Genomic DNA, 14,977 nt, shown 5'->3' with positions numbered 1-14,977 from the left:
AGCTTTATTCAAAATTCACAAACATTATGCAAATAAGTCTTTCTAACATGCTGTTCGCGTAAAGTGTGCTCCTTGCAAGTAAGGACAGAAATAACTCCAGTCTGGGATTTGCCAGGGACAGAAGAGCAAATCACATGCAATTGCTTTGGACAAAATAATAAGCCAAAGCTAAAAATATACAGTACTAAAGCCTTAAGAAGGCAAATGAATGGGTTTGTTTTTACCCTATTGAAATCTCAACTTATTTAACAGAAATAAATGTGGTAACTGTGATATTTTCTATGTATACTTTATAATTTTATAAACACTATATACAGTAGTACAACATACAGTATAACATCTTTGAAATTATGTACGGGGAGTCCCTTAGACATAAGTAATATACTGTATATATTAAAATTACTCAAGCATTTTAAATCCCTTCCAGGTTAACTCTCACATGGTTTCAGTGGTATATTAGAGGACAATGAACAAGATCTGAAATGCTTCAGCTTGATCTCTTCTGTCTTGTATTGACTGTTTTTTTTTCCCCCAAGAATGCAGTTTGTCTCTCTTACTTGTCAGGAGATATAGTTGTGACCTTTCCATTTCCTGTTGTCTTACATTTTTGTGTTGGTATCTACAGCACTGCATTAACAGAAACCCTTTGTCTTCCCACTAAACTATTATGCAGTATTTTAAAATTACAGAATCCCCAATATACCAGATACTGTATGCAGTCTGTTCTTCCAAATGACCAAACAGACAATCATTAAAACAGAGATGGGGTGTGGGAAGCAATACAAGATGCAACTGCATTTTTCAGTTGCACGGAACACGCTTAATATTTTAAAAATACACCATGTGTTCGTTTCAAACAATTTTCCATAAACATGCATGTGAAAATGTCATACCACTGTCCCAACTGTTACTTCTGAACACAGTATAAGTAAAGGGCCAAATCATTACTGAGATAACCACAATTTTAACATGGGGAAAGCTTTTGTTTTTCTACTTTGCCCAAAGCACCAACACTGTGAATATGAGCAGAGTGGCTAATCTTTTCCCACTTATTTGTGATTGGAGCTGTGATCTGGCTTTGCATTGTTCAGATATTTGACAGATGAATTGCTGATTATGTTGAGCAAGTGACAGCTGGAAACAAGGTATGCTGTTTTGGACGGTTCTAACACTTGCTTGGCCACAACTGTTGGCCACTCCTGGCAGGCTGTGAAGGGAGCCCAGAATCCACACTAATCAAAATGCAGACAGACAGCCTGCAAAAAGCAGAACAGATGTTGCGTATTTTAGTATTCTGTCACTTGGGCTCGGCCCAGTTTTCTCATGAACATGGTGTCACGTAGTTTAAGCACCTTAATTAATGTACACAGCAAAAAACACTATTGAAGTTGACATGACGTCAGGGAGTTTCTCAACAGAGGGAGCAGGTTGTGCCATCAAGCTGAAAGCAGTAGAGGGCAGTCTTAAGCAAAACTGTGGATTACAGTGCGCAGGGAGTTTAACTTGCATAACAAAAGGAAAGCTTGCGGGGTAAACAAGATGTTTAAATCAAAGTACTTATGCTTGATTTTAGAAATGTGCATCTGTTGAAATACACTTTTCTTCCGTTTATAACCATTGAATAAATCATGCATATTTGCTATACCAGTCATGAATTAAGTATTGTATTTGGAACATGAGAGAAATAATTATGACTTAGTTATCTAGTCTTATACACTAGTTATCTGTAATTATGCTCTTGATTTATTTTACAAGTTGGGCATCCGCCTTTCAATGTGAGGGAACTGACTCGCTTGGTACCGACAATATCCCCATAACTAAGGGTATTTTAAAAACAAAACTCATTCAATTGGATTTTGCAGTTTTTTTCCATTTGTCAGTTATTGCTTTTACTTACTATCTAGCTCACACTGCTTCTGGAAACATACCTTAGAACAGAAACTGCTCAATGCAGCATTCAGAGGTTTTTATTTGAGAATCTGCAATGTACTGTATAATGAACTTAGTTTTTGAAAGTCATGCAGAAGTAATATATAATGAGTTTGATGAATCCTGGATACAAACATGGACCTCCATTCCAGTCATCCATGGATTCACAACTGCTCCCCATTCTGTAGTATTGACACTGCAACCCCTTAATCTTGCGGGATCCCTCACCTTGGCCAACTGGTCACCCTACCCACCGGTTATCTTGTGTGCAAAGGTAGAATGTTGAGTTGTTACATTTGGATTCCTTTGTTTTGGGCTCACTCAGTTACTGCTGCATCCTATCAGTTGGCCGGCCAGCCAGCCCTCAAATGTCATTGTCATCAAAAGTAACTATTCCATGACTTCCATGTAAGATTGTGCCCAATGCATAACATTATTTGCCTTTTATATAGGGGCTAAAGAGGTTTGTCAATTGTCGAAGTAGAATTCTTCCTCAGTTAGACAATAGTGAGTTCTAGTCATGTGAAATGAAAATTAAATTGTGGTTAAGATTGTACATAAATAGCCATTTCAAATAGATTTGTCACTGCAGGAGTGGTGAAATATATTGCCATGCCTGATTCAGCCATCTTTCTATATGCAGTTTATTTGATTTTGTGTGTTTTGGGCATAAAACGTCTGTATCAATTTATAGCGTGTCAGTTTCTAGCCACCGGCTGCAATTCTGGGTTGTAAATTCTGCCTTTTTATTATTGGTAAGTGATAGTTCTGCCTGCCGTGTGTATGCTGTTGAAGTATTCTGATCTTAAGAACAGCAGAACTGATGTCATAATTACAGATGTTCGGCTGCTTAAACTTGTTTTAAATCTGTTTCAATGGGATTATTTAGCTAAATAGACCAGATAAACCCACATCGAAGGGATAGGTTTTATGTAAACCAATGATTTTATTAGTGAGGATCACAAATTTTCCCATTTTCTTACTTGAAAGCCTGAGAGACTCTTGCACTTGCAGTAAAGAAATCGTGAGAATGTTCCAAGCGGCAACTGGAACAGTACGAGTGCATGATTTGCATATTCTTTAAAGTGAAATGGTGGCATAGGTTAGTATCTGTGTTATACTGAGGAAACAAAACACCATTAATAAGGAAAACCTTTGGGAACTGATCCCAACATAGTTTACTGTGCCTCTAAAGTGCCTCTACTCCTTGTAAAATACAACAGCAAAGAATATCTACAGTAAATTTGACAGTAGAAAATCATTTCTTTGACTTGCGGTTCTATCTATAAACACACTTAATTATGTTGCTATTGAATGCATAAAATGCAATACTTTATACTTTGTTTTTTAGGAGAATTTAGTTGGCAGAATTGGAAGCAGTTTGGGTGCCCAGACAGTTTCTCCTAGTGTACAGTACTTTTTTAGAGCTAACATACAGTACCTTGGACAAACCATTACCTATTCAGATGATGAGCTGTAAAGAACTTCTGTTGCACAGTGTAAAATTTTCAGTTCTTTCTCAGTACATGTTCTGTACTGTGAGGGAATATGCTTTTTCGGTTTATATTGTTTTATTTCTTGTGTTCTTGAGGTATCTAAATCGCCCTTTTTCATTCTTCTGTTAGCTGTAATTTTGCTGGGAGCTTTAGTCTGCCCTGGTAGGCATAGTTAACCTAGCTGGGTTGCTTTCATTTAACACAGTTGAGCACATTTTTCCAGAGAGGTTGTTGGTTTCCAATTAATGTCTTGAGAGCGCTTTTAAGGAATAAATTAATTGTCATGGAAATTGACCCTTGAGTTTTTGTTCTGGTATCTCACTCCTGACTGTTTTAAAGGAGAGCTCAGCTTATATTTTATACTTTGAGAGTACTTTATAATCCATATTCAAGATTCATCAATATGTCTACATTTTGACCTTATGATCTCCCAAAGGAATTTTACACATACATACAGTATTGAACAGCAAGATCATGTTGATACTAATAGTTTGTAATCAGAAACAGGTATAACTCAATGCTTATGCATTTACAATTTACTGTGAATATGGCTGCTGTGACATGTCAGTGCTGCAATTCTGTAAGTAGAAACAATGATATTAATGTAGAATACACTGATGGTGGGGGGACTAAATTAAACCAGTAACCAGGCTTTTGACATTTAAAGAGATTTACTATCAAATTGGTTCTTTTATGTATTGTCATAAAATACATCGTTATTAAATTTAAGACAAGACTCATCTCTGTAACGCAAACAACTGATGGTAAATTTTGAAGGGCTGAAAATAAAACCGTTGAGACACATGAATAGTAAAGTTTGACAGCCTTATCCGCGAACTGTCTTCAAAGAAACGTATTCCATTGATCTGAGCAGCCAGAAATGTAGCGTGCCATTGAGGTAAATGGAATATTCCTATTAATGTCAGACTATGGTAGGTTTCATGGGAAAATGGAAATGTGAGTGCTTATGTCATAAATGATGATTTTTGAATTTGACATTTAAAAGTTTGGGTGGCTGGTAGGGGTAGGGATATTAGAATTACAAGTATTTAGACTGTGCTTTTGCTACCATATTTTCATTCATAATTTGTTGGTGGGTTTTAGGTGTAACATTGACAGCCAAGTTCTAAACAATGTAACGTGCGAATACCTTCAGAGCCCAAAATGACAATGTACATTTTAGTATGTTTTTCATTCCCTGATATGGCCCAACAAACATTTGTTTGAGGTGCTTCTATTAATTTCTTTAAGCGCTGATTGACCCACTGATCTCAAACCCTTGTCCTTGTGACAATCAGTGCATTTTCCTCCCTTGTATGGCCTTTGGAGCTCTCTACTACAGAAAAGGCCAGTGCTTAAGATTACACTCTCTACAGTTCCAATAGGTCTACCACGTTCTCAGCCTCGTTACTCACCTTTGCAAATGGCTTAATGAGACCCTTTATGTGTCATTAATTCTCTTTTGATTGGCCACGTTGATTTAATCCTCTTGTTAATGACCCTGCTTAAATGTGCTTTCTCTTGCTTAAAGAGCTTCATGCATTGAGTTCCAGCTATTTATGTAATTTGTCTAATGCAGTGTATTAAATTGTGTGAGCCGAAGAACTCGGCTTCCTCTATATTAGCTGATCAGATTATTTCTAGCATCATGGAGAGAAGCTTGCAAACACTGCTCTTCAGACCTTTTAGTGCTTCTGACCTAAATTGCCCACCTCCCTACTGGGTCAGGCAGGTATCTTCAAGGACAGAATCTTGATTTCCAATAAGACGAATGCAGTTTGGTGGTGTATTTAGCTAAATTCTGAGCTTCTGTATCATGTCAAGAAGTCAGATCACAAATCGGATTACAAAGGTCAGGATCAAGGTGAATTTCCCTTTCCTGGTTGTTTCTGATATTGTTTGACTTCCATTTTTTATTTTTGCACATGCTATATCACCACGCTGTCTTGAGTTCTGTTGGGAAGGTGAGTCACTGAATGCACAAAACATTATCAGGGTTTTTGACCTCCGAGTAGCTCTGCAGTACACTCTACTTCTGTTCAAAGTCAGGTGAGAGGAAAATGGAATTTGGTGTTGAAAACAATCACGCAGGGAGGCAGACTTCATCCAACCCTCTGTAGATGTACTGTAGTCTGAGAACCCATTCTAAAAATGTTAAATTTTTCACATTACTAATTGTTGCCTCTTGTTTAATTAATATACTTACCAAATGAATGCTTGAATTGGAAAAAAATCCATTGTATTTCAAGGGCAATGACAAAAATAAATTTGACTAATGGTATTGGGAAAAGTAACATTCAGAGATTAAATCTAGCAGCAAGATACTGTATGTAAGTAATGTATATTGTCCTGAAGCAGAAATAAACCTTTTTGTAATGATGACAAACCCAATGTGTCACTCAGTTCCCATCTGAAAAAAGTAGACAGATTGTAAGTGACAACCTGGATCTCAGAAAGATGATCTGTCATATCAGTAAAAGCACACCCTGCTGGTCCATTTTATTCTTGTAAGATCACCAAGAGGCTATTTGAGGGACCTCAGTGAGCTGGCCAGCACAGTGTGGCTTGTTGCTTTGCTCCATAAACCCACAAAAGGAGAACCGAAAAGCAGGTAATGCACAACGCACGATGCATCTGAATGACTGCTTTCCATCACTAGCTTTTGGGCAGGATTTACTTGTAATTAATCAAACGGATTTCGGCGAAAATTGAATTTCTTTGTATTGCTATTATTCTTCTTATTTGAATGCAATGTATCTCTGACAAGAAATAAAGCTCATATTCATGATTTTCTTCTCTTGCTGTGTGGGGAAAATAGAAGAACAGTAAACCCAGCTGACAAGCAGTCATTTTTTAAATATTTTCTATTATAGCCGTGATCAAAAAGCTCCTTATTCCTGTGGAGTTTTGCTTGAACCTGAAGTTTATCCTGGTAGCTTAGGGCACAAGGTACAGTAGGAAAGCACTCTGGGCAGGATGCTAATCGATCAAATGGCACGTGCACACAGGGACAGTTCACCTGAGATGCCAAAAGGGTAATAAAACAACAATACTGTATCAACAGAGCTGTTTGAAGTGGTTTAGAAAAACCATAAGATGGTCTGAAAAGTTCAAATGCAATCTGTCTGGCTCATAAAAACTAAAATATCAAGTGCCCTCAACATGACTAAGTTAAAAGGCATGACAGATCTTCATGAATTGAATTTTTAATCTTATTTTAAATTCTTTCATTTCAAGAAGAAAAGCAGAGAAGCTGGGCACTCCCACAAGCACAGGGTGCGAAGCAGGGCTGGGTGTGCATGAAATGGGTGCCTCTGAGGTTACAGTTGTGAGGTCTTTGGCTTAAGTGAAAAGTTATTAGCATGTTAAAATTTTTTAGCATTACCTCAAAAATCTATTACCCATGATATTTGAATAACAAATTTATTTTGGAGGTGGCGGGAAATCCAACAGATTAGAAACTGCATATGGACTGCAAAGAACTATTGCAGATGAAGGAAAGCTTCTGCTAATTGTTTTTCCGGGTTTAGTAGAGTCCATAAGATAAACTTTAGTATGGAGGACCGTCAGGCCTTTTAAAATTAGTCCCAGCTAATGGTGACAACATTTTGGAAGTAGGACATTATGAATGTTTTAGCTTCTACGACACAGAAACCTAAAAAATTCCACTGTATGTGGACAATGAAGTACAGTACATTCTGATACTGAACTGGTATTTCAAAATAACCAGTATCTACATCCACACATGCTCATGCACAAAGATACATGTTTAAACTATAAATGGTTAAACTTCATATTATACTGCGTTCGAGCACTCTCATTTCTAAATGTATGAACCTAAATACACATCTAGCTGAGTCTGAGTAAAGTACTTTGGCACTACATAAACTTTACATGATGCCATTGTGTATAAGTTAATGACATTATCATCCACAATACATTCTTTAGGCAGAACAATACCTGCACCCTCTGTCAATGATTTATCATGGACTGTGAACTATTACTTTGTATGCTATATTGTATCATTATAAAAACGGTACTCTGTGACTTTTAGAAAGACTAAATGACTCAACATTCTGTGTTTCCCTGGAGACTGAGGACCTACTGTATATAGTGATGAGCCTGAGGTTGAATAGATTTTTCCAAAAGGAATTATAATGAAGAAGAAAACACTTTGACAACTGCTGCTGTAGATTGTTTCCTATTGGACATGCCATTAAAATGGCCTCAGAAAATGTAGCTTTTGTTCTATTCTGTCTTGGGAGTTAAAACTAAGCTAATGTCTAATGAATATGGAGTTCTTCATGTATATTAATGTCTGGCAAGGAGACAACAGCATGTTCTTAGACTGTCATGTATGCTGAAAGTTTGAGGTGCCTTCATTAATTTTATAAAAAATACTTTGTATTAAGTTACTGCACCACAGCTGTGACTTACACACTGGAACAGTTTTCTAACCACATTTAGTATCTTAAAATCAAATCTCTAGGAAGCCTTTTGTGTTCTAGAATGAAAAGGTTAATTTCTCTTTATCACTAATAGTCACAAATGTATAATTGTAAAAAGACTTAGTTAAAACAAGGAGTAAAATATCTGCTAATTTCTCCATGCTTACAGAAAAAATATTGCCTCAGTGAGTTTTATGAAACAGGTGAATTCTTTAAAATTACATTTGTTTAAGCGTTTGATTTTTAATGGCAGTACAACAAGACTTTAGAGCTTATATATATAAACTGGGATTTACACAGGCTGCAAGTGAATAGGTAAGAATAACCATAAAATGGGAGTAAGTGGCTCCTTGTTAGTTGTCTGGCTGTTAAGTGTTGCTGTCTCTGGTTCTGAAACTGGGGAAAAATGTTCTGTTATGTTCAGATATTGGAATTTCTTAATTGTTGTACAGTATAAGTCATTATCCTGTATTTATAATTAAAATGTTTTGAGGACAATTCCATTGAAAAAGCTTAAGACATACAGTACTGTATGTTGACCAAATTAAGATGTTCTTTCTTTGGCTTCTTTTTAGGGACATTGTGGGGCATGTAAATGGTAACATGGACAATGACAAGTCATTATTTTTAAATACTTTAAGGGTGGACAGAACAATTTCTACAAATCCGTGGGGTGAGGTTTGCGTTTTACCTTTCCTGTAACTAAGTTTCCATGACAACCAACCCAGTCTGCACAGGAGAGGGGAAGAGCTAAAGAGGTCTCCAAGGACAAGTGTTCTTGTCAACAAGCATTCTCTAGGTTAAGCATCCACTGAGAAAGCTGATGGCTCTTGAGTCCTTACACCATGATGGCATTGCAGGTGCCTGGCTGGAGAGGGGTAGATGAGCATGTTTACTCTGATAATCCATGTTAAAACACACTTTTTAAACCTTAATGACGGCCTGCTCCGATCACAGGTCACTATGGCAGAGTCTCTCTCTCATTGTCTTTTTTTCTTTGTTTACAGTGTATTTATGTACATCCAAAGTTTTTTTCCTTATGTACCTTTGGTACTTTTATTTTCAAAAGACTCTTAAGACTACAAGCCTTGACATACAGTACTGTAGCCTACTATGTTTGATGGTAGGACTGAGATTATGTACTGTTAAAATTCACTTGATTGCTTTGAAACTTTGTTTTTTCTGTGTTAAACTAAAGTTGTTTAAACATTTTTTAAGAATGGTTTCATCACAGTGTTCAAAATTAATTCTCACTCAACCTAAAATGCCCTTTCAAAAGTATGAAAACAAACTCCTCCTCAGAGATATCACTCTTATGTTGTAGACAAAATCATTTCTAAATGATACAGCTGCATGTATTTGACAAAACCTTTAATTAAATTGTACAGAAGCTTTTTACGAGAAAATAATGAAGCAGGAACAAACTGCAGGCAAATTGGATAGGATAAAATTAATTGTCCTAATTTTTTTCTTCATTTAACTTTTTGATTGGCCTATTTCTTTTGCATACTCTGAATTAAGTGTAATGTTTTTGTAGGATCCAAATTTTGTATGACCTGTTAGCTGTGTGCGCAAATGCACAACAGCTGTGTGGAGCAGGTTGAAACAAGCCAGAATAGGTGAAACCTTTACCAGTGAATCTAAGAGAAAACAATTTTTTAACCTAAGTAATTACGTTTTAATTTCGTTGCCTATTTTGGTTCTGAACAGAAGGTTACAGAAATGCCTTTAACCAGAAATTTTAAACAAGCTCCATGCAGTGTTTTTATTATGTTTTGACTGATCATGGTATTAACAGCTGTTTTAATTATTCTTAACATTTTTGTTAGTGAGGGGGGAAAAAAAACATCTTAAGAACATGATCATAAAAATGATATATAAACATTTATTAGATATCCCCGTAAAATATTAGATGTTAACCTTTCATATACTGCGAAGTGTACATTAAAAAGCAACAAATGACTATGGAGAAAGCAGCTGTTTGTTGCTTTATGACTATTAAGTATGCAGTATATGCTGGTTTAGACTGAGTTGCAGTATGCCACTGAATCAAGCTTGCACAACACATCCATCCCTACCAGTCAATGTGCCGTTTGGAAATTGATGTTTGGAGACCGGATTAAGTTTGAAACCACACATACTGTACCATAATCTTCTTGTTTGTGAAAGAGACTAAACAGCAGTGACAAAGCCGCTGAGCTTCATTTTCATTCAGGATAGCAGCGCCCTTTTAAGCACTGAAATAAGTAAATGATATAATAACAATATTGTGATGCCTATAATAGTGTTGATAACATCATTAGTTTAGCATAACATCTGTGCTTCTAATCTCCTGTACATAGTGGGAATTGACTGATTTCACAGAGCACTCAGAGGTTATCACACCTTTTTCAAGGTGTCATGGGCCTTGTGATTTCCAGCTTGTACTTCATGTAACTTTCACCTTTATTTGTCAATCCATTCATTTGCTATGACGTAATGCCAAATCTATCGGTATGAAATCCTGCATACTGTAAAATGATATTTGTATTCCTCTGAGTTTTGAATGACTTTTCCTTGTACAGCAGAAAGAGTTGGATGATTCCCAACTGTCTTTTGCAAGTTTATGTGCTAAAACACATCATTGCACAAGCGGGCGATAACAATATACTGTAGTGGGGCTCATTACAATGAGGTGATTTGAAAGAATTGTGAAAACAGTTAGAAACTAATTGGCATCTCTCCCCACTGCTGCAGCGTCTCCATTTTGAAACAACAGGATTAGAACAGCTCCTTAACTACAGCCTACACCTTGACCTTATTCCTAAGTGGATGCCAAGGGCATTTACAGATGCACACTGGCATGATAGAAATTGCCACATAGTCCTTTATTACCATACATCGTGGCCCCAGTGATCATCCATTCACAGACAACTGGAATGAGGTCATCATAGCTTTTGCCAATGAGAATCAACCAGGTTGGTGCATAAACCTAACTAATTCAAAAGTGATGTTGCTCATTTTCATAGCATGTATGTGAAATATAAAAAAAGCTAATGTATACTAAAAGCTCACATAATAGTAAGACCGTATTCATATTAGACTAAAGAGCTTGGATACGTTTTCAGATGTTTATTAGTGACCTACTGTATATCATTATGAATTAAGAACACCAAAATATTTTTGTGCAATATCACAATTTTAGTTATTTTCAGCATTTCACCCTTCACCCCTCCTGGTGTCTGTGCCTGCTTATTGGGACGAGTGAAAAAGGCATGTGATTTTACCTCAGCTGTCCTGCTTGACTGCTGTGGCATAACCAAAAGGCTGATTTTAGTATAGACCATATACTGTAGAAAATGTATCTGGCAGCTTTGGCCTCCTTAGATTAATTTATCCGAGCAGGCCAGTTTTTTTTTTTTTTTCTGGTGTATATCGCAGATAGCAGAAAAAGTTCTGTCTTTTCTGGTTGCTCTCATCTGCAGTTACAATACATTGGCCAAAAGCTTGAGTCTTCAGATACAGGGTCTAATGCTTCAGTAAGGTTTGCCTGCTGTGTTAAAATCATCTACACTGTACACTCTCTGAAAGCTAAAGTGAGAAAACTCATTCAGTGAGATCAGTGATGTAGCATATGCCATAACTACTCTTAATCCTGATTTCTGAAATGTTTTCTACTAAATTTACAGGAATTTAGTAGATATTATTTGATTATTTGGGATTGCTTTCTTGAAACTGTATTTTCTTCCCCCCTTTTGTAGGTTTTGATGAGCTTACCCTTAAGCAAGAGTCAGGTAAGAAAGCAAATATGACTCTTTCTCTGGCTGTAAGTCCTTGTATAAACTAATGCCGATGTGTTTGTTGAGTGGATTGGTTCAAAGTTGGAGCCATTTTGTCTTTTATGTTGGAGTTCTTTCGCAAAGCCATTTTTCATTTTGATATTAGAGCATTTCACTTAATGACATATCACGTTATTATGATGATTTATACGCTGACATTGTTAACCTGCGATGGAGCTGAGACATTTAACTAGCATTCTGTCAGTTCAAGGCAATACTTCACAGCACAGACATCCATCAGGAATAACAGGTGTTGTGATGTGGTCCGAAATGATGATATACTGGAAGTAGTTGGGACTCTTTCGCGTGTTTGCCCTGTAGGTGTTTGATAGTGGAATCTGTTCTTCTCACATTCCAAGATCTTTGCTTTTTCCATTTGTTTCATGTTGTAATTGAGCTCTTTGTGTGACATAGTAGAAAATACTGATCAGCTCAAAATTTTATCTTTTATTTTTGCTCTCTTTCCTTTTTGTTGACATCTTTAGTTTCTCCTCGCTTCTCACTAGGTGTTGAAAAAGAAGGCTATTGGCTAGACAGTCATTGTATAAAATGTTACAATTGCTGACAGTGATTACTAAATGAAGTTAGAACAGTTGTTCTGAATGTCTGTTGCTGAATTTCAGGGATTGCTTGACTTATTTTTTACGTCCTGATCTAAGAGATGTTTCCGCAAAATTATACAATATTATACAAACAAGGTAAGATAAATCGCCAAAGCTTAATGTTTTCAACTCATGTTGCATCCTCATTCCAGAAGATCTAGATTTCATGATGCTTTTGACTTAAATGTATAAGAACAGTTTTTAAATGCACAGGAGCTTTCTGATTTAGTAATGAAAGCATATGGTGATGGACACGTGCAGCAGAGTTATTGGAAGAGTGCGCTCAGGAAGAAAGAGGAAGTAGACGAATGCAGGTGCAAGTACAATTCCCTAAATACACTTAAGGGCAGTGGCTTTGCCTGTGCCCCATCTTGTTGCCTGCTGTTTGTCTGGCATGTCCAAAGCTATTCCCATGGAATTACTGGCTCCCCCTGGGATGAAATGCATGAAATAACAGAAGCTGCGCTACATAGTGTGTGTGTATACAGTAGGTAGACATCTGAAAGCAACTGCAGTGGAATGTCATTGTCATACATAATACAGCTCATCTCTCTGGGGCTTGGAAGTTCAAAGTGGCAACTTCTGACCATTAAACTCACTTCCTTGGTGTAGCCTTGTACTTTTACTGCAACATACAAAACACCCATCTTCTGCGGGGTTCAAAGGGGCTTTTAATCTGCGAAACAACACCAATGCAAAATGTTCTGAAAAATGCACATTTTTTCTGTAGTCAGTACAACATTAATCTCAAGCATATTTTAAAAATTGAGAAGGTAAACAAAGACCCATCTTTGCTTATTTTCTATACGGTAGCATCTTTAACTTGTTTCTTATTTAGCATTCAGTAGCTCATCATTAAATGTTTGTTGCGGAGCCGGAAGAGGATGGGAGAAACAAATATTACTCAGTTAAAACGGTCTATTCTGAAGCTGACTCACAGGTTCCTAAAAGGATGGCCCCCTCCATTAAAGATAAGGCTGTGATAAGCATACTTAATCTGTTTTGATTAGCATATGCATTTGCAGGAGCTAAACGTGCTGCACCCTAGTAAAAGCATGCCACAGAAATGCTCAAATCCTATGGGTACAATTCTTCTTTAAATGAAAAGAACTCCTACAGTGGCACGTTTTAGTTTCCTCTCCCTTCCTTATTAAGTGGCTCAGTATTCTAAAAAGATTTCTGCGGCTTCAACCCGAGACGTTATCGGCCCCCTGTTGTATTTCCACTTGATGCCAGGTGGAGGATATTGCCCTTAATGATTTGTAGCTAAACTTTTTTTTTCCAGGTAATTGTTATTACTGAGCTGTATCAGTTCAGCAAACACTTTCAATTTATGCAAATTGGAAGACATTGAACTCGGCGCTTTCTCCTCCATTTATCATGTGAACAAGTTAATTGGGTAATTCATCTCCTATATTGTATATGAGAGCTCCATGCTCCTTTTCTTGTCGGTGGTTGCTGTGGGGGAAATTGCCTTCAATGAGATTGCTACCAGACCCCAGAGAAAGCAGATGCTCCCATGAAATTGCCAAAGTGTTTTTTCCGATTCTCGTTCCTACAGGCAGGTGTGGCACTGGTTGAACTTCCCTTCCGCTCTGCGTAAAATGTCACTCGTGAGCCGTTTCTGCAGCTCATTTGTAAAGAATGCTGCATGTTGCACCTCTCCCCATCTGCACACATGCTTTTTTATTCCCCCAGTCTTGCTTCAGCCATTGCGAAAATGCCGAGACACGAGTTTTAGAGTGTAGGATACAAAACCTGGGCAGGATCATTTGTATTTAAACACATTTTTTTAAACATTTGAGATTTCCGTAACCCTCATAAAAACCTTAAAGAAAAGTTTTGATGTCATTTGACACAGCAGTATAAGTGACTGGGTTTTGTATTATTATTAAAGGGCCTATGCTAGACTTGTCCTCTCCCATTGTGTTTCACCTTCCCAGTGCAGCAATGCCTCTTTGCATGTTTTCCTCATGGCAAGTGGGAACAGCTTGTTTACTACATGCTCTCCCTGATCTAGCGTGATTGAAAAACGTTCCCCAGGATGGAAAGGTGGGTTCCTGTATATATTACATCGACTGTAATCCTGCAATTACTGACCCTGGGCCAGGTAAAACAAAATAGCACTGCCTTTTCTTTTTGGAAGCTTCACACTTGAGAAGAGACCTCCCTGAGGTGCGTGAAAGCAGTCAGTCTACAGTTTTGCGGTTGAACATCTTGCAGGATGTACACAGTAAAAAAAAAAAAAAGGTACATGTGTAAATGTTATTTCCAAAATTACCTGCTTATGCTGGTTTCTTTGTTCTAAATGTTTTTTTTTCCCCCTTTGTGGAAACTGCTAGAGCTTAAGTATCGCAGGAACAGTATGTTTTTGCAGTCTACACCTCTTGGATACTCCGCTTGGCGTGACATGAGGTAACACTGTGCTAATGACTTTAGTGATAAAATTATCCTGTCTGTACCCTGATTAGCGGAGGTAAGTCTTAATTTGTGGCAGGCATCATTTTCCAGTATTGTGTGTCGAGTAGTTGTTTTAGAAGTCAGTTCATTGTCTTAGCCATTTGATGAGCCATATTTCTCATCACTTTTACTGGCTGCGAGACCTCATTCTTAACTTTTGCCAACTAAAACCATGCTATTTCTATCGCACGCCACAGCTTTTTGTGCAACCTTTTATTTTGACG

The 14,977-nt window shown here is 37.2% G+C and overlaps 1 protein-coding gene across 16 annotated transcripts in view; it reads left to right on the top strand.

The window, feature by feature from the left end:
- The window catches only part of rbfox1 (RNA binding fox-1 homolog 1), a 644,474-nt gene that overhangs the window by 96,392 nt on the left and 533,105 nt on the right, over positions 1 to 14,977 (top strand). For 14 of the 16 annotated variants that reach the window (XM_069181079.1, XM_069181083.1, XM_069181077.1 and 11 more), the window contains exon 2: positions 11,614 to 11,646. The exons of the other annotated variants lie outside the window; for them this stretch is intronic. In XM_069181079.1, coding sequence (XP_069037180.1) covers positions 11,614 to 11,646 — 33 coding nt within the window. The remainder of the gene's footprint in view (positions 1 to 11,613; positions 11,647 to 14,977) is intronic. 16 annotated transcript variants of the gene reach the window in all.

This window comes from Lepisosteus oculatus, chromosome 19, assembly GCF_040954835.1.
Source record: "Lepisosteus oculatus isolate fLepOcu1 chromosome 19, fLepOcu1.hap2, whole genome shotgun sequence".
In the NCBI taxonomy this organism is placed as follows: domain Eukaryota; kingdom Metazoa; phylum Chordata; class Actinopteri; order Semionotiformes; family Lepisosteidae; genus Lepisosteus; species Lepisosteus oculatus.
The sequence above is the reverse complement of the archived record's forward strand: the minus strand, read 5'-3'. Positions and strand labels throughout refer to the sequence as shown.